The following is a 23651-nucleotide window of genomic DNA, read 5'->3' on the forward strand; positions in this document are numbered from 1 at the left end:
ACTTTCCTCTTGAAAGGACAGCTCAAGTGTTGTTTTTTAAAATTTGCCGGCAGCACACTACCTACCAACAATTACTTCTTCTACCGAAAGGATCAATAAATTTGGAATCCTAGTGCTTTTTTAAAGAATAGAACACGCACACTGAATAACTCTATTAAATATTCCGTCATAAGATAAACAGGGAAGCACAGAGAAGTTCTAAAATTTTCATGGTCATTCCAGATCTCACTAAGAAATATTACTGAGACTACTACGTTTATTTAAAATAAAATTTACAGCATCAACTATATCCTGAAAGACCGAGCACTTCAACCACTTGCTTATGAATAAAGTAGTAAATAACTTTCATGTTTGCTGGTTTTGCTATAACCTTACCCTTAAATCTTCTTTAAAACTTCCACTTCACACAGCCCCTCAAATGATATGGCTACAGAGTTTTTCCACAAAATATTCTCATGGAAAGTACACTGATGAGAAATGAAAAACTAAGGAGGTTCCTAAATAATTTATCACCAAGTTTAGAAAAATCTCATTATGGATTGGGGTGGGTAACGAAAGACTGTCTATTTCATTGAAGAAACCGTGTGGGTGTGTCTTCACGCTCTAGATGCCCCGCCTTTAAATGCCGGCTCCCTTCGACCACTCCCAAATGCCATGTGGCACGGTGGGGTTCATCGTTAACTGCAGTAAATATAAATCCATGTATCAAATAGCTGCCTTGATAGTTTCGATTTTTTTTCTGGCTGGCTGACTTGTTGGACCCAACTAAACCATCGCTGTTTTTACACCCTAATGAGGTCTGCAACTTACTATATGAGAAGTGTCATCTCTGCCACCTCCCATGCACCACTGCCCTTGATTTCAATCACAGCTTCCTTGTGAGTACTTCTAAGCCTCTGGTTTAAATGTGGGCTCTGCCATCTGTGCCTCTGATGGGGGAGCTGCCCTTGCCGTCTCTCCTTTTCTGTATGGGGGCACAATGGGCCGATGGGCAAACCAAGTATCTGTGTACCACATACTAGCAAATCCTAACACCGTTCCTGCCTTTTAGGTGGGAAACAGATAAAATGCAGGTTCTAACATTTCTTCCCTATTCCTTTAAACATCATCAAGAGTGCTCCACTCTGGGACTGCTGCTAAGGCCGTGCTGCTAACCATAATGACAAAAAAATTCACATAAATTTGAAACAAAGTGAGAAGACTATGAAATCTTACTTCATCAGGTGTGGCCACAAAATTGATGGCTGTGTAGTAGCGGTCATCCTCCTGGGACAGGCTAAAGGTGAACTGATAGTCAATAAGAAGAGTGTCTACGGGAGGAAGGACACATGTATTTAAAACTGAAATGAAACACAACAGGTCTCTAGAAATACAACTTGATTATCTCACAAACACCGAATGGCCAGACACCGAAGGCCAGGAAGCATTTCTGGCTCATTTGTACCTGGGGGATGGGGGGTTTTTCAAAGGCAACCAGATCTGTGGACAGTACCATTTTGTTTGGGTTAACCCACCAAACTCTCCTTAGATCATGGCCCTGGCTGAGATCTTAAAAGCCCCAATCTACCTTACCTAAAAATATTAACTGAATGCCGATTACATGCTAGGTTGTGCTTAAGGATATAATGCTATAAATGGGGAGTTGTTGGTAATTTTATTTTTAACTGTTTAAGAAACTGCCATATGGTTTTCCAATGAGACTATATACCATTTCACATTTCCACACAAAATGTATGAAATTTCTCCATAGCACAGTTGGTATTGGCTTTTGTTTTTCAATATAATAAATAGTTTATAAATGTACAAGACTACAACAAATTCACTGAGGTGGTTTCATGTTCCATGCGGTAATTAACCTTAAAAATACGACCAGTTGTCTGGTTTTGGTATGGTATCAAAGGATAATATCCATAATTACCAGAGATGGTTATTAAAATACTCCCTTTTCCGGCTATATGTCTGGTGAGGCTGGGCTCTTCTCATGTACTTTCACCAAAGAGATGTTGTAACAGAGGCAGAAGCAAATGCGAGAATCCGGTTGTCTTCTTGTAAGCCACAGTACTGGCTTTTCATTCTAGTCATTCCAGGGATGTATCTCACTGGGATTTTAATACATAGATCTCAAATGTCTAATGTTACCCATTTTTCAATGAGCTTATTAGCCATTCACATATATTCTTCGGTAAACTGTGTATTCAAATCTCTGTTTTAATTGCATGTTCTGGATATAAGCCCTTTATCAAATATAAGCTTTACAAACATTTTCTCTAGTTTGTGGGGGTTTTTAAATGCTGTTTTCTAAAACACAAGCTTTAAATTTGGAAGTCCCAATAAATAACATTTTCTTTTATGAAGTGTGCTTTTGGAATTGTATCTTGGAACTCTTTCCCCTACACAAGGTTATAAAGTTTTTCTCTCTTCTCCTAGAAAAAAGAAATATTTTCACACTGATAAGTTCCAGGTGGACATGAATTCTGAAGGGACACTGTTCAACCCAGGAGAGCAGGTATATAGTTACAGTGGATATGCAAATCATTAACTCCTTTTCCTCTGGTTCCATAACCTGGCCTACGATGTGGATTCTCCCACTGGAAGAAAATGCATTTACCCATAAGGACCTGGTCCTGGTCACTTTGCCAGACTCACCTTTCACTATAAGCGTTAGAGTTTTATTTTATATATCAGTTCCTAAAGAGGTGGTTAACACAAGGCAGTTTCAGCGAGAATGACTTTAACTATACTGTAAGAATTATTTTTTGGATCTATATCCTAAAACCAATTAATGATAACCAGGTGATAGAAAATGAAATAAGTTTTCAAGAGAACATAAACAAGAAAACCAGAGATGTGAATCTCTGTATGTTTCTTCGATATCTGCTATGCACATATTAACATAAACCACAACCACAAAGAAAGCAATTTAAAATCGTATCCATGTATGTATTAGATTTATAGAATGTGAACATGTCAAATAAGGGGACAATTCCATGGGTTGTTGCTATATTCCTACAGCACCTACCATTGTCAAACAACGTTAAAGACAGTAATGAAGTTTTACTGAACTACGTTGCTTCTAGACAGGTAAGAATTACAAAAACACTTACAATAACATGTTCCTTTGAGAGGGTTTCCCTGGTACCGATTTTCTACCTCACATCTAGAGGGGGAAAAATGAAGATTATTTTCTATTGCTATATAAAAGAGAATCTATATTCATTTTAAAATCAAGTAGGTCCTTTAACATAAACTAAGAGCATAATTACATTCTTCAGTTATTATTCAAACCAGGTGAACTAACAAGAATTTGCATTGACTTACACTGCTGACTGCCCAGCAGTTCACACCACCAATAACTGATCAACATTTGCCAGAGCACACGAGACAAATCCAAATATAACAAATCTAGATCCTACTTATAATCATGAAAAACATTTTTATTTTTGTGTGAAGGAAATAGTCTTCTAAAAGTGTGGTTAAAACATTTTTCCAGCCTGGCTGGTAGCTCAGTGGACTGAGTGCCAGCCTGCAAACCAAAGGGTTGCCAGTTCGATTCCTAGTCAGGGCACAAGCTGGGGTTGTAGGCAAGGTCCCCTAGCAGGGGGCGCATGAGAGGCAACCACACATTGATGGTTCCCTCTGTCGCTCTCTTCCTCTCTCTAAACATAAATAAAATCTTTAAAAATAAACAAACACTTTTCCTGTATTCATTTTCCACTTCTTTCCTACCCTCCCTGGATAAACCGATCCTGTCCTTTAACTGTAAGTGAGAGAAGGCTAAACACAAACTTTTTTTTTTAAACTCTGGACATGGTCCACCAGCCTGGAGGCTAAAAAAGTTTTAGTAAAAAAGTATTTTTAATTCCCTCATAGGTACCATCTATGACTATCAGCAACACTACAACAGGGGCAGAGCATCCCCCACAATCCTCACCTGGGGGAAGGTTAGAGTAGAAGACCAGGTGGTGCGGCGGTTAGGATACACTGCGTAACAGTGGCAAGGTAACAGCTGTGCCTTCCTCAAAGGAAGAGGGCTGCCAACCAGGGCAAACTGTGTACTTGACTGTGACTGTGAAAATGCTCAGGGACTCCTGACATAGTCAGGAGAGCTCGTACAGTGCTTGCTCAAGAGGCAGGGAGCGAATGCCCACCCTGGATGTCCCAGAGTCACTGGGAACTTTTGCCCTGACTAAAGATGGCAGCTGAAAGAAGGTAAAATATATAGGGGAACTGGCAAAAATGGTGGACACTAACATACCATAGAAAGGGCCAAAAATGAGATCACACAGGAAGTTCTAGGCTGAGCATTTAAATAAGGGTAGGCTAAAAGAGAAGAAAGGTCTACCACGGGGTTTGGAGTGTAAGTGAGGAGGTCTGCTGGTGAGGCAGGAGATAGTCACAAAGGAGGAAACTCGGGAGGTGCCCCCGGGCTAAGATAAAGGGCAGTGATACAGGACAGAGATCCCATTGTGGTTGTTTTCCCCCTTCTGGAAAAGCGCTGAATCATGGTGAATCATGACTGCACCTGTGCAGAAGATGTTACATGACTCCTGCTTCATTATAATAGCATGATAATAAATTAACATTGTGTGACCCCCTTCCCCAGTGGGCCAAAGAAAATCATGGGAGACCAACCACATGCACAGTAGCTTAAAATAATATAACTACTCGTACACGCACAATAAAAGCCTGCCAAAACTAGCCAGGAAATATCCACCTTTAAGAATGGAATCCCTCCAGCCCCTGAGGTCAACCTCTGCTCGGAGCTGGCCTGCTTTCATAGTCTGTGGGGTGTACTATTGCTTAATAAATCTGCTCTCTCCCTTTCCACCATAAACTGTGTGTTCGGTTCAATTCTTTGTCTGCCATCACCAAGAACCTGGTTACCTTTGCCCACCTGTGACACTGGGAGATCTGAAAGTAAGAGAAGAGTCATGTGGTCTGGGGTAAGAGAGGTCTGAAAGTCAGAAGTCCAGCGAGTCCCCGGAGCTGGTGGTACAGTGGGTGAGAGGAGACCTGCCTAGCCACCCAGGTTCAAGTCTGCTTGGAGGAGACAGTGGCAGAGCTGGCAGAGCTGCAGGGGACCTGCCCAGCTACCTGGATCCATGAGAGATTCTTGGAGCTGAACTGTGACTGGGAATGCTGATCTACAGACTTCCACTTTTCTGAAAAGTACCTCTCGCTGGCGTATTCTGAAATGAGCCTGGTTTTGTAAATGAGGCAGGACTATGTGTTTTTGGTGTTTTTAAAGGGAGCAGGACTTAATGGCATAAATCTGCTATTATTCTAAATCTTTACCACCTTCGAATAAGCGACAACACCTTTCCTTTTTCACCAAACTCTTGCACTGGCAGTAACACTTCTTGGCAGTGGGCGATCAACCCCCACAGCTGTTCCAGAATAGCACTGGCAGGATTCTGTCACAGCAATGGCGACTATGAAGGCACAGTGATAATTACCCATGGCAGATCGACCCCCTCAGGAGTGGGAGAGTGGGACTGTGGAGTTTCCCAATCTCTGAGAATTTCTCTGCACATTTCTTGATGGCATCAGCTGCCTAAATATGCCTGGTAGGTGGAAAGGAAATGGCTCTGGGAAGGGGTCAGGCTCTGAGAAGTGAGATTGTTGGGCTGAAAATTTGCTTGTGAAAGCCATTTGGAATAATAAAGTTGTGGATGACAGTTTTGTTTATATGCTGCTCCCAGGTTGTCTGTATTTTTCTGGTTATAGCTTTCAGCATGTATGGCCAGCACAATAAGGGCAGTTCTATGCTGGTGCCTTGGGGGGCCCACTAGGTAGAATTTGGAGGAAGGGAGTATGTATTGCCAGTACCCCACGTCCAAGGAGGTACTGGATTATTAGTGCAATACTGTTTGACCTACGTATGTTTTGGAGCGTGGGGAAAGGCGGCCCCCAGACGGCCCCCTGAGTTATTATGCAACTATACCATCATGAAACTGAACAGTATTGCCAACAGTTGGACAAATGGGATGAAATCCGTTATGTTAGTGCATTTATGTCATTGTATAAATGGGTTTCGCCAGGGACAGAGAATGTCTTGATGGTACAGAGAAGGGAAGTGGCCTCAAAACCTCTCCCCGATGGTAAAACACAGGAAGAAAAGGAGAATGAGATAAACCTCATGATGTTGTGAACCCAGGGGACCAAGGGTTGGTGGCAGGAGAAGCTTTCTTGCCACCACCCCCTTCACGAGCTGCCCCTGAAGTAGAGAGCACAGAGCCAATGGCTCACCCCTGTGTGACGAGGGAGAGACCTCCCCCCTAAAGACCCGTCAGCGTACCCAATACGGCCAGGGAGCCTCTCAACTCAGAGCAAGCCAATTCCCTTTGAGGCAATACCTATAGGGAGAGCAGATCAGGAAGGCCAGCCCTCTGTGGGCCTTCTAACCCCTCATATAAGCATGATCCCCAGAGAATAGCAGATCTTATCACCTCCATTTTGCCACTCATCATCCAAACTGAGCAGATGTACGGGCTCTCCTAAATATCTTGTTAACTGCAGATGAGAGACAGCTGGTTATAAATAAGGCTAATGAAGAGTCCCAACATCTCCACCAAGAGAATCCCCATGGGACCATCAACCCAGCTGAGGCAATTCCCTTGACAGTGCCTAACTGGAACCCAATTGGTGGGGGCCCAGCCTTCCTGAAACATCACAGAAGGTGACTACTAGAAGGGCCTAGAAAGGGGCTGCCTAAGCAAGAGCCCGAGTATGATGCAGGCCCTTCAGCAAAAGCCAAATGAGGACCCTTCTGCATTTTCAGAAAGGATCTATCAGGCCTACAGGGAGCACACGGATGCCGATCCACAGGCATTGGAGAATGTGTGGATGGTGAGCATGACTTTTACTGGGCTAAGCACCCCAGGTATCAGAAAGAAACTCCAGCGTATAGACGGGGCATTGGGAATGAGTCCCTCTCAGCTGGAGGTTTAGCATTTAAAGTTTAAATGCCCAGGAAGCAAGGAAGACAAAGTAGGCCTCGGTGTTCTTAGAAGGAGGCGGGGGAGGCCAAAGGAAGCAGCAGGACCCTACAGGAAGGAGGACCAGCTCAACAGGCATCAATGAATGTGCCCATTGCAAGTGGACTACAGTGCAGGGCCACTGGAGGAATGAGTGCCCAAAATTCAAATGACAAAATAGAAATGAGATCCCTTGCTGAGAAATGCTGAAAAGGAGAGAGGAGTCTGATGATGAATGAGGAGGCCCATGGACTCCACTGGACATCTTCCAACCTATCACTATTTCCCCATGGGAGCCCCAAGCACAGATGACTACAGGGAACAAGCCAATTGATTTCCTTGTAGATATGGGAGCTACATACTCAGTGCTGAACACAAAATTAACCAAGAGAAGTCCAGATGCAGTAATGGTTCCTGGAGTGACTAGAGTCACAAAAACAGGCATTCCTGCCACCTCTGGAATGCCTGGAATGCTTGGGGATCAAAAGTTTACGCAGTTTTCTTTTCATGCCAAATTGCCCTATTCCATTGTTGGGCTGAGATTTACTCTGCAGACTGCATTCATAAGTAACTTTTTCTCCTGAGAAGCAGCAATTACATGTGGAAGTCCCACTTGAACATGCCCTCCAGCTACAGGCATTCCTGACCTGTGCAGAAGGTCCTGGAGTTGAACTCTTCCCACCTAAGATTTATGAACAGGTCGCATGAACTGTTTGGGCTGATGGACCACCAGGTAAAGCGGTTAATGTGCAACCTATAAAGGTTAATCTAAAAGAGGGACTGTGAGTCCCATGGAACAAGTAGTACCCACTCAAGAAGGAGGCTTGAGAGAGTATCGAGTCAGTGTTGCAAAAGTTGCTAAAATCAGGACTGATTTGGCCATGCCAGTCACCCTACAACATTCCCATTTTGCCAGTCAAAAAGCCTCACTGGGACAAATGTTGGTTGGTACAGAATTTTAGGGCCATAAATGACACCATTTAGGACACTCACCCTACAGTGCCTGATCCCTACACCGTGTTGACCAGGGTGCCTGGGGATAGCAAATGGTTTTCAGTCCTAGACTTGAAGGATGCCTTTTTCTGCACCCCAATAGATGAACAGGCTCAGCTACTGTTCACCTTTGAATGGCAGAACCCAGAAACGAAAGCCATGCTCTAACACTGCTGGGCCGTGCTGTCACAAGGATGTAAGATTCCCGGACTGTGTCTGAGAAAGTGTTGGCAAAAGACTTAAGGAATGTTCAGTTGAAATCAGGAGTTCTTTTATAATATGTAAATGACATATTGATAGGTAGCAGCACCTATGGGGGGTGCACAGCACCATCACAGTCCTAAATCATTTGGCATAAAGGGGGTATAAGGTGTCACCTGATAAGGCCCAGATTTGCAGAAAGGAAGTGGCATACCTGGGATTTCAACAGAAAGAGGGTACCAGGAGCTGGATAGCAGATGGAAAGCAAGCCATTGCTACATTAAAAATCCCAGAGAACTGAAAGCAGCTTTGCCTAACAGTTTTTAGGAATTACTAAGGACTGCCAAAGGATGGATTTTGGGCAGTCCTTAGCATAGGATGGATTCTTAGGAATTACAAAGTTCTGCCAAATTTGGATTCCAAACTTTGGACTCATAGCAAAGCTACTGTACAATTCCTTTCAAGGACTGGACTCTGAACCCTTTGAATGGACAGGGGATTGTCAAGTAGCATTTAATACCCTGAAGGACAAAAGCTAGTTTCGGCTCCTGTACTGGGATTGCCCAACTTACAGAAGCCTTTCAAACTGTGTTCATGAAAGGAACGGGATTGGACTGGGGTACTAAACCAGACTGTGTATTTGGGGTGTTTTTAAAAGAAGCAGGACTTAACGGCAGAAATCTGCCATTATTCTAAATCTGTACAAGGTTTAAATAAACAACGCTTTTCTTTTTCACCAAACCCTTGCACTGAAAGTCATGCTTCTTGGTGGTGGGCAAATGAACTCCAAAGCTGTTCCAGAACAGCACTGGTGAGATTCTGTAACAAAATGATTTAGGCACAGTAGCTAATAACTATGAAAAAAGAAGGAGAAAGCTTCAGTCAAGCACTTTCTCCAGATAAATAACACAGGGATATTGTGTCCTTTTGTCCACAGTGGTTATCAGCACTTGCTTGTATTTAAATCTCTTCAAAAGAAAGTCTTTCACTGGACCTATATCTCATTTCTTTGCTGTATATCAAAACTGAGGACAGGAATGATTAATTTCACTCTATTACATTTCTCTGTTTAAAGGAATCTAGATTCAAGAATTAAATTTAATCTTTGATTAGACTTTTCTTCTTGTACTTTCTTTAGGGCAACATAAAACCAGTAAATGTATACATCGGTATAAACTAAAAAATGCAGACAGAGTATTTCCCTCCTGAACACCTCTAACCAAAGCCTCAATCACTGGTGATGTTACTAGTGTTCAATAAGCCGGAGTTTACCGATGACACATCTGGTTGTATCAGCTCATTATTCTGATACTACTAAACATTTCTAAGTTTCTTCTTGAGGGTATGAGTAAACATGGAACGTGTGTTTTGTGAGGTTTTCTGGTGAGGAAGAGAGGAATATATTAATTGGAAAACCATCTCTCTTCTCTCAACATCCCAGGACACTAAAAAGGATTACTGCTAGCCCCACTGTTGACGGATATGGAAACTGAGGTTCCGCACATCGAGTGATTTGCTTCCAGAGGACCCTGCTCAGTGAAGGCACAGCCAGGGCTGAAACCCCCCACGTCTGCCTGCATCCTCATGGGTGAGGACCCCGGACTCTCTCCTGGAAAATGTCTCATATACTTTGTCAAGGAAAACACTAGAACAGGGAGGGATGTGTTAAAGGCCGAAGAGGCTCATCTCCACTATCAGACAACCAAAATGCCAAATAAAATACTAGCTCTACCAACTTTATCTTTTGGAAAAGAGTGTAATCTCGTGACATGAAAAAAAATCGAGTCGTGGCTGAAGTTAAACGACTAATCCAGGTCAGCAACCCCGGAAACGTCAGTGTCACTGAGACAGGAAAATGTAACTTCAAGAGTCATTAAGAAATTGCTCCTCCACTGACAACCTATTCAGTACAGAGGCTGACCAAGCTAGACCTGTCTGAAGTGGAAAGGGTAAAGTTCCCAATCAATCAGTTTGAGGATCCCTTAGAGCCCACGGCAACAAGGCACAGACCCAGCTGACAGGCTGTCAGTCACTAAACCCAGGTGCGGTCACGGGAGGGTGGTACTCACAGCTGGCACTCGTCCCCCTTGACGCCCTTGGTGGTGCAGAAGCACTTGCCCGTGTTGGTGTTGCACAGCGCTGCGTGCCCATTGCACTTGCATGCTGGAAGGAGGAAAAGGAACGCTGGTCAAGTTCAACTGGCTTAGGACATTACTATTATCTGAGACTTTTTCTACAAAAAAAAATTCTACCTGAATTGGATTTGATATGAAAAACATTTAAAAAAGTATTTAATGGGTGAGATTTGTTTTTCAGCTAATGATTTATCTCAAATAATGTAAAGGAAATGTTAAAAAAAACTAAAGTAAAAAAACAGGAGGAAAGAATGTCATTTCCATTGCCTTCTGAAGCAATCACCATGTTTATCTTTTCAATAGACACTCTGGTGTTCACTACTACAATTCATTCGTTCAGCAAACATTTATGGAGTGTCTCCAGTGTGCCATTCCCTGCCCCCACGGAGATGTTCTGAGCGGTGACTGCCAGAGGGGAGGGCTGGTCCCTCTGTGCTCTGCCTCAGCTGAGGTGCCTGCTCCACAATGGTCATGTTTTAATCACAGAGGGGCTCAGAACTGGGGTGGGATTCCAGTGGCAGGTCAGTGTTCAGAGGCCGTTCAGAACTCACCGCCCTTTCTTGCCTTCTTCTTAGCCTCCATAAAAAACCTACCAGCTCCCTCCTCTAGCCATCAACACCTCTCTATCAATTTTTTTAATCAGACAAGTATGAGCCATGACAAATTTTATGCTCTAGTTGAAGTAAGTGAGTCTTTTTGTTCAATTCCTTTTCACTTCACACCCTACTTTTCTGCAAATAAATGAAAGGCATTAGGCTGGAGACTGGTACACTTTAAAAATAAATCTTGCAGAGAAAAAAAATGACCCAAAGAAACCTATGGCACGAAATTAGTAAAGCAGGTAACAGAGTGGATGAACAGGCAGAAACCTGAGTGTTCAACTCTTGGCTCAGTTGAGCAGGGAGAAAGGGGCACAGTGTATTAATAAAAAGCAAAGGCCTGTGGTTGGTTTGCCTGGCTCTGAATTCAGTCCCCTCCACTTAGCTTCTTTTTATGTTTGGCCAAGCTGTTTAACTCCTCTAAGTCTCTGTTTCCTCCTCTCTATGAGGAAGATAGTGCTAGTACCTATTTCATAGGGTTGTTGTGAGGATGAAGTGAGACAGGGAATGAAATACAGTAGGCACTCAATGACTCATGGGCATCATCCTTAGCTCAAGGGCCATACAACTCTAAGAGGAAAACATAAAACACATGGTGCCACTCACGGTATTTTAAAACGATGCTTTCTGTTGTGGACCGGGACTCTAAAACATACAGTTAACTCTAAGTTCTAGAAAATAGTACTCAGCCCCCACAAATGCTACAGAGCAGGATGTAATTTTTCTAGATGGCAGATGCAGGAACAGGGATGATAAGAACAAGGCACAGATCTAGCTGACCTTGGCCCCTGGAGGCACAGTAAATTCAGACATTCTGGAGAGGGTTCCCAGCACGGCCACCTCTTGCAGTGAGAAGCTGGGCAGCTTCCTCCATCATGGGGACAACAAAAGCCCCTATGCCTCAGGTGGCTGCCAGCACAATGCCTTGTATACAATTATCAATAAAGTTAGGTACTCTGATTACTATCTAATGAATGAAGTCTATTCACAGGAGTGGGAAAATATTTTTACTGAATGATCTTTTAATCTGAGCAAGAAATTTTATTTAAGAGTGGCAGAAAATGGCATTAGAAGAGTAATAATAATTGCTCACATCTACTGAGTGATGACTACATGTCATGCGCTTCTCGGACTTCTTTCATTTCAACAACCCCTTTCATATCCCCATCTTGCAGACGAGGAAACTGAACCCCAGAGAAGCTGAGCGATATACTGCTGGAACACAGCTCTCTCCCAGCTGCTCTGGGATCAGACCTTTTTCAAGGCTCACGCTAAGGAGTTTGGAGGTGGAATTTAAGGAGTAGCTAGAGAATTTCTTTTATTTCCCTGCTCAGAACCTGATGGGTCTTTCCAATGGAAACTAGAAGAAACCAATAACCAGTTCACTAGTAATATTGGTCATTTATAAAAAAATGTAATATATATTCTAACAATAAAACATCCTATTGCTTGCAGGAATCTATCTGACGTGTATGGGGAAACACGAGAGCACCTAAATATTTAAGATACACTTAGAAGTGCTGAGGAGTCCAGCTCCTGGTCAAAAACCTGGGTGTGACTTTTTCCAACCACAGGCTTTCCCTGGCAGGCCTTACACAGAAGGCTGCCCACCCCCCACCAGTTTGGGAGGAAGTCTCTGAGGAGTTGCAGACAAGGTCTCAGGACCCCCTGGTTGGCCACTGCTTTCACATATTTGCATCCCTACTTCAGATGCCTTCATCCTAGGTCACTTTAAATGAGGTCTCAGGCAGAGGTCATCTGCAGGCCTCTGCTGAGCTCCCTTGTGAGGGAGGAGGGGGAGGCCCTGGAGATCTTTCCCCACTCTCAGTCCTCAGTGCTCTTCCATTCCCAGCCCTCCCTGCTCACCCTCCCTCCCCACCCCAGGGCCCATCAGAGGCGTGTGCTGAGCTTTCTGTCTGGGCTCCCTCAACAGGGAGAAGACCAGCCCCCACCTCTGTGCTCATCCACCTGATGCTCAACCAGTGTGCCATTCCAGGAGGGGACATGCAACAAGGGGAGTCAGTGCTTTTCCATGTTAAGCCTCTTTCTGATACTGCCACAGCAAGTGATTAAAAGCTTAATTCTTTCATTTTTGGTTTGTTGCTTTAACTGGCTACTCTGACACTTGGCAGCTCAGCTCACTTTCTCCCAGGCTCAGCTGAGCTTCTGACAAATATGACTTTAGAAATGCAGTATCTAAAACCAAGTGGTTTTCCTCCTAGATATTCAAGTCAAATAGAAGCATCATGTTCCACCTGGGCTGCAGTCAATAGCCCTGACTGATGGATTTGACTTACGCTGACATTTCCCGCCATTGGTGGGATCGCCATAGAAGCCAGAGATACAGGTCTCACAGTGCTTGCCCGTGGTCAGGTCCTCACACTTCTCACAGATACTCTGATTGATGCACTTGCTGTGGCCATTGCACTGGCAAGCTGAAAGAAAAAGAATTTTCTTTTTGTCTCACCGTACAACTGGGTGGAGTAAGCACCACAAGATCTATTTGTAACTTTCTTATTGCCTCTAAATACCAAAATCATCAAAACTGATTTGCTAAAAACTAGTTTGAGAAATAAGCTCAAGACATCAAAAAATAGCTAATGCGTGAAAATCAGAAATGTACCATAGCAAGAAGAAAGTCCACAGTCATTAAAATAATTTTTGCTATTCACTGTAAAAATAATATATGCTTATGGTAGTTAAATTTGAAAAACTAAGGAAGGAGGGAAAAGTCATATATAACTCCAGTACCCAGAGATCACAACATAGTTGTTGTGACATTTTCATAGTGTTCACTGTAATATTCAATTTTGATTTTTTAAAAAAAGATTTATTCACCTTTCGAGGGAGGGAGGGAGGGAGGGAGAAAAAGAGGGAGAGAAATATCGATGTGCTAGAGATACACTGATTGATCGCCTCTTGCACGCCACACCCCCAACTGCAGATGTGGCCGCAACCCAGGCCTGTGCCCTTCACTAGGAATTGAACCTGCAACCTCTCAGTTCACCGGCTGGTGCTCAATCCACTGAGCCATACCAGCCTCAATTCTGATTTTTAAACTTACATCACAAGCATTTTACCACATTAGTTCATCTATAATGAACAAAACTTTAAATGGTATGATGATTTCCATGAGCCATAACAGTTATTTAACCATTCCTTTACATTCTGATATTTACTGGTTCAATTTTTCATGGTGATGAAAATAACTATCTCTACTTATAAACATTTTCATAAGTGGCACTAGTAAGATTCTTGATGCGCGTAGGTCTTTACAACGACAAAGGCGATAGGAGCCCGGACTCCTCGGGACTGCTTGGCACCGCTGTGCGGGCTGCCCGCTGAGGACCTGGGGGGGCACTCACACAGCACATGACCTGAACCACGGTGAGCAGAATCTGATTACACAGATCTGCCCCTGCCCCCCACTGACATAGAATATTGTATAAGTTCAGGGTGTACAATATGCTGACTGTACACAATTAAGTATCACCAAATGTTGGCCAACACAGCATTAGTTAACACCTGGATCATATCACATAATCACCATCTTCTGTGTGTGTGTGTGTGTGTGTGTGTGTGTGTGAGAACATTAAAGATTTACTCTTTTAGCAGTTTTTGTAGATTTTTATTGCTTCATCAGCACAATACAGTTTTTTTTACCATCTCAGAAACTTTTCATAGCCTCATACCTATTCTGTTTATCACCTGTTTTCTACCCCGTCCCTGTATTTGACTTGTTCTATACAGACTGCAGCTGAAAAACTTAGAAATGACTACATCAGTTATGACTGCACCAAAATCACTTTACATGTGTGGGATACACATGTTGTTCCTCTGAAGTTAAGTCCCTTCACTGGGCTTCTCTATCTGTGGGTGCAAAACTCATGGATACAAAGGACCAACTACATAGCAAATGGCAGAGCGCAACACACACAAAGTGCAACACCTAAAATCATTTACACACAAAAAAATCTGTGTTCTGGTACAATTTAAAAAGACTGAGCAAATGCCTCTCTCTTCCTCTTCAAAATCCCACTAAAATCACAAAAGAAATGTAAAAACAATGATTAAATCAATAGGAGTATGGGGTAGGAAGGAAAAGTACTATTAGAAGTATTTGGAACTTCTGGCCAAGATAGAGTTGTAGGTAGATAACACTCACAACCAAAAGGACAACAACAAATTTAAAAACAAAAATAACCAGAACTGCCAGAAAATCAAACTGTATGGAAGTCCGACAAGCAAGGAGTTAAAGAAGAAACATTCATCCAGATCAGTAAGAGTGGCAGAAACCAGCAGCTGGGATGGAGAAGACTCTTAGCAAAGTGGCATCTGGCAGAGTGGGCAGTTCTACATTTGCATGCAGATAAAATGGGAGGAACAACTGGGGAGTGAGACAGACCACACAAATGACGTGGGTTGCCCTGCCCTAGAATATACCTAAGGCTCTTCCCATTACTATGTAACAGGTGTGCCAAGACAAAAAGATAAAGTAAGTACAGATCAAAGCTCAATAAATAAATAAATAAATAAATAAATAAATAAATAAATAAATACAACTAAGCAATGAAGAGAGAGACAACCTATCAGATGCAGAGTTCAAAACACTGGAAATCAGGATGTTCATAGAAATGACTGAGTATGGATGCAAAATAAAGGAAGAAGTCAAGGCTATGCAAAGTGAAATAAAGAAAAATACACAGAGAACCAACAGTGAAGGGAAGGAAACTGGACTCAAATCAACAGTTTGGAGAAAGAAGAAATCAACATTCAACCAGAACAGAATAGAGAAACAAGAATTCAAAAAAACAAGGAGAGTCTTAGGAACCACAACTTTAAATGTTCCAACATCCGAATCACAGGGGTGACAGAAGGAGAAAAGAAAGAGCAAGAAATTGAAAACTTATTTGAAAATATAATGAAGGGGAACATCCCCAATCTTGCAAAGGAAATAGATTTCCAAGAAATCCAGGAAGCTCAGAGTCCCAAAGAAGTTGGACACAAGGAGGAACACACCAAGGCACATCATAATTACATTAGCCAAGATTAAAGATAAGAAGAGAATCTTAAAAGCAGCAAGAGAAAAGGAGACACTTACCTACAAAAGGAATTCCCATCAGACTGTCAGCTGATTTCTCAAAAGAGACCTTAAAGGCAAGAAGGGGCTGGAAAGAAGTATTCCAAGTCATGAAAGGCAAGGACCTACATCCAAGATTGCTCTATCCAGCAAAGCTATTATTTAGAATGGAAAGGCAGATAAAGTGCTTCTCAGACAAGGTCAAGTTCAAGGAGTTCATCATCACCAAGACCTTATTAGGGAATTATCTAAGAAAAAGAAGATCAAAATATGAACAATAAAATGACAACAAACTCACAACTATAAACTACTGAACCTAAAAAAAAAACCCCAAATACAAAAATGAAGCAAACAAGTAGAAAAGGAACAGATTCACAGAAATAGAGATCACATGGAGGATCATCAACGAGGAGGGGGAGGTGGGAGAATGGGGGAAAAGGTACAAGGAATAAGAAGCATAAAGAGTAGGTACAAAATAGACAGGGGGAGGTTAAGAATAGTATAGGAAATGGAGAAGCCAAAAAACTTATATGTATGACCCATGGACATGAAGTAAGGTCGGGGAATGCTGGTGGGAGGCAGGTATAGGACAGAAAGAAATAAAGGGGAGAAAAATGGGACAACTATAATACTATAATCAATAAAATATATTTAAAAAATAAAAAATACAAGAAGTATTTCAAAGGAGTCTATCAAGAAAGAAACAGGACTTCCAGCCAAGATGGAGGCGTAGGTAGAAACACTGCACCTCCTCCCAAAACCAAATTTAAGGACAACAAAGATTTAGAAACAAAGACACAACCAGAACAGACAGAAAATTGAACTGTACTGAAGTCCAACAACAACAAACCATTCATCCAGACCTGAAGAGGGGTGGAGTCACTGGCCTGCGGAGAGGGGTCGAGGCAGGAAAAAGCAGTGGCTGCCAGACCGACCCAGGCATGCAGGTAGTGGTTGGCAGATCCCAGGTGTGGGGTGGCAACGGGCAGACCCAGTGAAGGCGCAAGGTGGCTAGCTGACCGCGGTCACACATTCATGCGCAGATAAACCAGGGAAAATAAAGGGCAGTGAGACAGACTGCAAAACCCAGGGCCCCGGCGATGAGAAATAAAGCCTAAAAGCACTGACTAAAAAAAATTTTTCAGGGGTTGACGTGCCGAGAGAGGCTCCCAGCCTCATAGGAGAGTTCATTGGAGAGACCCACTGGGTCCTAGAATATACACAAGCACACCCACCCGGGAACCAGCACCACAAGGGCCCAATTTGATTGTGGGAAGCAGCAGAGGGGACAAAATTCCCAGGGAGCATGGAACAAGTGCCATTGCTCCCTCTCTGACCCAGCCCCCACTTACAGAGTCGTAACCCAGCCACTGGGTGGACCCAGCCTGGTGAACACCTAAGGCCCTGCACCTCATATGTAACAGATGTGAACAGACCAAAACACTATGGCTCAAAGAGAATAACTCAAAGCCCCAGAACCAATACTTCTAAGCTACCAGGAGGTAGCCAACCTATCAGATGCACAGTTCAAAACACTGGTGATCGGGATGCTCACAGAACTGGTTGATTTTAGTCACAAATTAGAGAAACATATGAAGGCTAAACTAATTGAAATGAAGGAAATACACAGGAAACCAATAGTGATGAAGAGGAAACTGGGACTCAAATCAAGGGAGTGGACCAGAAGGAAGAAAGAAACAACCAAACAGAAAAATATGAAGAAACAAGAATTCAAAAAAAAATGAGAGGCTTAGGAGCCTCCAGGACATCTTTAAACGTTCCAACACCCGAATTATAGGGGTACCAGAAAGGGAAGAGGAACAGCAACAAGTGGAAAACTTACTTGAACAAATAATAAAGGAGAACTTCCCCATTCTGACAAAGGAAACAGACTTCTAGGAAATCCAGAAAGCTCAGAGAGTCCCAAAGAAGTTGGACCCAAGAAGAAACACACCAAGGCACATCATCATTACATTAGCCAAGATTAAAATGAAGCAGAGAATCCTAGAAGCAGCAAGAGATAAGGAGACAGTCACCCATAAAGGAGTTCCCATCAGACTGTCAGCGGATTTCTCAAGAGACCTTACAGGCAAGAAGGGGCTGGAAAGAAGTATTCCAAGTCATGAAATCCAAAGACCTACATCCAAGATTGCTCTATCCAGTAAAACTTTCACTTAGAATGGAAGGGCAGATAAAGTGCTTCTCAGATAAGGTCAAGTTCAAGGAGTTCATCATCACCAAGCCCTTATTATATGAAATGTTAAAGGGACTTATCTAAGAAAAAGGAGTTAAAAAATATGAACAGTGAAAGGACAGCAAACTCACAGTTATTAACAACCACACCTAAAACAGAAGCAAACTGAGCGAACAGCTAGATCAGGAGTGGAGCCACAGAAATGGAGATCACATGGAGGGTTAGCAACAGGGGAGTGGGAGGAGGAGAAGGGGGGAGAAGGTACAGAGAATAAGTAGCATAGACAGTGGGAAGAAAATAGATAGGAGAAGGGCAAGAGTAATGTGGGAAATGTAGAAGCTAAAGAACTTATGACGCAGGGACATGAACTACAGGAGAGGACTGTGGGGGGAGGGGGTGTGCAGGGTAGGGGGGAATGGAACAACTGTAATGGCATAATCAATAAAATATATTTTTTATAAAAGAAAGAAACACACAGAATGAAAGAAAATACATAAGCACACCCATCCGGGTGTGCTTGTGTATTGCAAACCATATATTCAATACGGGACTTATGTAGGATTCATAAAAATCTCTCACAGGTTGATAATAAAAAGACAAGTAATGCAATTTAAAAATGGTCAAAAACTTTGAATAGACATTTTTCTAAATATGACATACAAATGGCCAATAAGATGCTCAACTTCATTAGTCATTAGGGAAACCAAAACCACTGTGAGATACCATTTCTCATACACTAGATCAGCTACAATAAAAAAGATGAACACTAGTATTGATGAGGATGTGAAGAAATCTGAGCCTTTTTATATCTCTAGTGAGTGCAAAATGGTGCTACTTATTTACACCCTTGCCCACTTTTTCTGTTGGCATATAACTTAGCTTTTCCTTTTTCCCCTGGAGGGAGGAGGCTTACATACTCTGCAATCATTGGACATATACACTGCAGATATTTCCCCCATCTGTCTCCTGCCTTTTATTTTTGTTTACAGTGGTCTTTCCCTTACAGAACTCACGGAGAGCCCTGCTGTCAGTGATGCTGTCTGCAAGGCTCTTGGAGTTCTCCCCCACTAATCTCCTGGGAGTCTTTGCACCTGCCCGACCTCTCCCAGCTGTTCTGGGGCCCATCAGCACATTCCTGAGTATCTACTGAAGGTCTGTATCAAGGCTAATTTCTCAGGATTTGTTTCTCAAAGCAGCCTCCCCAGCAGATTCAGGCTTTTAGGTCAACTCATGGTCTATTCCTTCTTTTTTTTTTTTAATCTTCATTCAAGAATATGTTTATTGATTTTAGAGAGAGAGGAAGAGTGGGGAGCGGGGGGAGGGGGAGAAAGAGAGAGACAGGCAGACAGACAGACGTCAATGTGAGACAGAGATATCGGTGAGTTGCCTCCCATACCCACCCCAACTAGGGATGGAACTTGCAACCAGGTATGAAACCCACAACCTTTTTGGAATACAGGCTGATGTTCCAACCAAAAGACACAATATGATTTATTTTGTTCGTTGGATAAACACAATTATGTAACACAAGTGGCCACCCCTATTACCAGGTAAACTCACAACGAACTATGAAAGAATGTACAGCAAACCATGCCACCAAATGCTCTCACAGGAGGACAAATTATCATCATCTTGAGAACACATACATAATGGATGGCATCTGCCTGGCTGTTTATTTAAAAGGGGGGGATTTCGCTTGGTCTTTGCAATCTCCTTAGCGGACTGCCTGTGATGTGTGCCACAGTCTGCTTAAAGCTTAGTCAATAATGAAGCTGTTTTCTTTCTGTTTCCTTCTTTCTACATTTGTGGAGAGGAATTTATGGGTTGACTGGAGATCTTATTTTTAATTTTTCTCCTAACAACTGCCAAGATGTATTTTTAAATAAAAAACAAACTGTAGATACCATATCATACGAATGGTATTTTTTTTGTTTTAAAAATACACATTAGTGTGTCTAGAAGTATCTATATCAAACTGGTAAAAAAAATTTTTTAAATATTTTATTTATTTATTTTTAGAGAGAGGGGAAGGGAAGGAGAAAGAGTGGGAGAGAAACATCAATGTGTGGTTGCCCCTCATGTGTCCCCCACTGGGGACCTGGCCCGCAACCCAGGCACGTGCCCTGACCATGAATCGAACCAGCAACCCTTTGCTTCACAGGCCCGTGCTCAATCCACTGAGCCACACCAGCCAGGGCTAAACTGGTAAAAATTTGTATTTCTCTGAAGAAATGGACATGAGATGAGGGATTCCAGTTTTTATATTATGTACATCTGTAATATTTAATTTTTTATTATGAAATTATTTCATTACTTTTGTAATGAATGTTAACAAAACAACTCACTTGAAATTCCTTGTATTTTCGATAACAGGTACTAAAGATATTTTCCATGTAAAACTATTTCTCCACAATGATCTGTTATATGTATTTTTTAAGGAAATCCATATAAATAATATAGCTTTCAATATTTGTTTTCTTTAATCCTCACCTGAAGACATGCTAATTGACTTTATAGAGAAGGGAAGGGAGGGAGAGAAACACTGATGTGACAGAGAAACATTAATTGGTTGCCTTTCGTACGTACCCCAACTGGGGACAAAGCCAACAACCTAGGCTTGTGCCCTGACTGGGAACTGAATCTGCCAATCTTTTGGTTTATGGGATGATGCTCCAACCAATGGAGTCACACAGGCCAGGGCTTTCAAGGGTTCATTCATTGCAAGTAGGTAGTGAAACACTTGATTTTGGCTACACGAGACATCTTACCCGGGCAATGAATGAAAGACCAGTTGTATCTGCTGTCCTCCAGACACATGCTGGAATTGAGAAGGGGCTGTGGGTAGAAATTTCCTATAGGGGCCTGAGAAGGCATCCTCACTGGTCCTTTATAGGAGCCCTCTATGCATTTCCCTTTGCCAGTATTGCTGGGATCGGTACACCAGCCGCAGCCTGGTTGCTCCAAGCAATGGCCACAGGTACAGTAGCCTGAACAATTTCCAGCTGTTGAAAAAAGAGAACAAAACAAGTTGATCTGAATTCATTGTCCTTAGTAATTACCTTGTTCTTTAACAGACTATTCACCTTCCGTGAGTCAAAATTCCCATTCTATTGTGACTGTTTAAATGACATAATAAATTTGAAGAGCCCAATATCTTGCTCTACAATAATAAGGAGTCCTCCCTTCTCTCTCAATCTCAGGATGTTGGAGGCAGAAGGGACCTTAGAGGTCACCTGCTGGGAAGCACTTATTATATGAGCAATATGGTACTGAAGTCGAGGAGTTATTTCTGTACTCTGTGACCTATCTTACATTTATTTACTCATGTCACTATGCATAATGCTGTGTGAAGGTTCTCATCAGGCAGTCAATGGACAGACCCGAGCCGACAGTCAAATTGAGTCTTGTCCCTGAATTGTTCAGAGGCTGAAAGCACTGCTTCCCGGCAGCAGTTGTCACTTGCACACAGGGCACTAATTAGTGCCTAGAGCTCACGTTTCACTTACGGGGGCAGCTGCTCATGGTATACCACTCCAAACACTGGCCGTAGGGGAAAGAGGCCACGTAGGCATTGGAGTCCACACACTGCTTCATGTTGCTGCACCACATGCACTCGGAGCTGCCACTGGTGCAGTCCCCACACGCCGTCCTCAGGGCACACGGCACCCGGCACTGCTTGCTGCTGTGGTTCGCTGGAAGTCAACCCAAGAGAGACACTCAGAGCTCCCCCCAGGTCAGCTAAGGTCAAAGGCTTTTCAGTGTGGGTTATGACCCACCAGTATGTCATGAAATCAATTCGGTGGACTACGTTAAATGAAGGAGAAAACAGGAAACATTAGAGTCACCTTGTACTGTTTAGTCAAGTATATTTATACATTTTGGGGAAAAGATATTTTTCTTTTCAAAGAGCATAAGAACAGACAGGTAGGAACAAGGTACTCTTTCCATTCAAGTGGGAGTTCTAAAGCTCCTTACAATTTAGGGGTTTTATAGTCCACCTGAACATGCAAAATCGTATCTTTGCATATTCTGGAAAAGAAAGACGACAGCATTCATTAAATACACGAGATCCAAAATGGCTAAAAGCTCCCCTATAGGAAGTTTAGAAATCATACTTTAGGGTGACTCCTACAGTGCTATGAATTCTCCTCTACACTTCTGTGTTCCCTACAATATGGTACCATCCTAAAATGATGGAGTCCAACCTCCCAAAAGTGCCTAGAAAATTCCACCTATTACTTGTGAGTTCCTCTGCAGGAGGAGGATGCTTGTCTTGGGCTGGTCTGCGTGCTGCAGGGGCCTTTAAGAAGCCCAAATATAGCCCAGAGGAGCCCTGAAGAAGCCTAAGTATAGCCCAGAGGAGACATTAAAACCGTGAAGCTGCTCAAAATGCTCGTTCCTTCCGGACTCGAGCACAGCTTGGGCACATCAGGCTTGCTTGTATTTTGTTGTAGAACTGCTCTCATCATTTTTCTGTCACAAGCTTTCTGTCTGCTGTCCCTTTGTCCCCCACTGTCAGTTCTGACCTTTCCATTGCTTTTACTTGCACTTTTGGTTCTCTCTTCCATAGCATTTCTCTGGCAACACCAAGAAATTTACCTTTTAGAGCAAGTCGCAATACTTTTTGTAATCAACAAACCAATCATTCTCACTGTTAATTAGAATATTAGGTTCTTTGAGCAGTTAGTTATTTTTGTTTAGGCTTATGGCTCATACTATTCAGAGCCAGAGGCTATTTCCTAAAATTCTTGGTTATACTCTGCTTCATATACTTCAAATCAATTCTGTTTTTCATGATTATTTCACACATATCAACACCATGCCTCCTACATTTTCTCTCTCAGTGAACTTCCAAAATGTGTAATTCCCCACACTTACCCTCTCTTTCACAGACACTACCATTGAGGGGGTTGATGCAGGTTGCAGCTTTCAAGCCCCGAGGACTGGGTTCTGACAAGATCCCACAGAATCCGGCGTCACTGGGCTCAGATGGCATCCACTGAATTGTACTATTTGTGAATGAGGTCATATCTTCCCAGCACCAGTAGGACACATTGATCTTCCGAAGCCCAACCCACGGGGTCAAGGTCTGCTTGTTCTATAGGCAAAACAGACACAGCCATGAATATAATCAATGTATTGACCAAAACAGGCGTCTAGATAACAATACAGCTACTTAAATGGTTTTAAGTTACTTATCCCGACATACAGGAAAACCTCTCTGTCTGCTGACTCGGCTACTGCACGTTAGGTAGATCATATTTTTATGTTACATTTTATGCTTGGTATTTCAACTATGGCCATTTTGCAAAGGACAGAAATATAGCTCAGAGAATATATCAAACATTTCAAAGAGATTAATGGGAAAACAATAATCAAAGTCCAAAATTTCCATATCCTAAGACAAATGCTATGAAGAGATGGCCACCCTTAAACTTGTTTTAAATGTTTATTCACATATGAAGTCATCTT

At 42.6% G+C, this 23651-nt stretch overlaps 1 protein-coding gene across 3 annotated transcripts in view; it reads right to left on the minus strand.

Annotated features, from left to right (window-relative positions):
- Positions 1-23651, minus strand: part of ATRN (attractin) — a 156938-nt gene that overhangs the window by 50466 nt on the left and 82821 nt on the right. For all 3 annotated transcript variants that reach the window (XM_053671406.1, XM_037147756.2, XM_053671407.1), the window contains exons 16-22: positions 23058-23277; positions 21686-21871; positions 20948-21181; positions 13203-13340; positions 10241-10334; positions 3105-3157; positions 1216-1310 (exon numbers count right to left, since the gene is read on the minus strand). In XM_053671406.1, the coding sequence (XP_053527381.1) occupies positions 1216-1310; positions 3105-3157; positions 10241-10334; positions 13203-13340; positions 20948-21181; positions 21686-21871; positions 23058-23277 (1020 nt within the window). The remainder of the gene's footprint in view (positions 1-1215; positions 1311-3104; positions 3158-10240; positions 10335-13202; positions 13341-20947; positions 21182-21685; positions 21872-23057; positions 23278-23651) is intronic.

This window comes from Artibeus jamaicensis, unplaced genomic scaffold (assembly GCF_021234435.1).
Source record: "Artibeus jamaicensis isolate MK-2021 breed Jamaican fruit bat unplaced genomic scaffold, CSHL_Jam_final contig_685, whole genome shotgun sequence".
Lineage (NCBI taxonomy): Eukaryota > Metazoa > Chordata > Mammalia > Chiroptera > Phyllostomidae > Artibeus > Artibeus jamaicensis.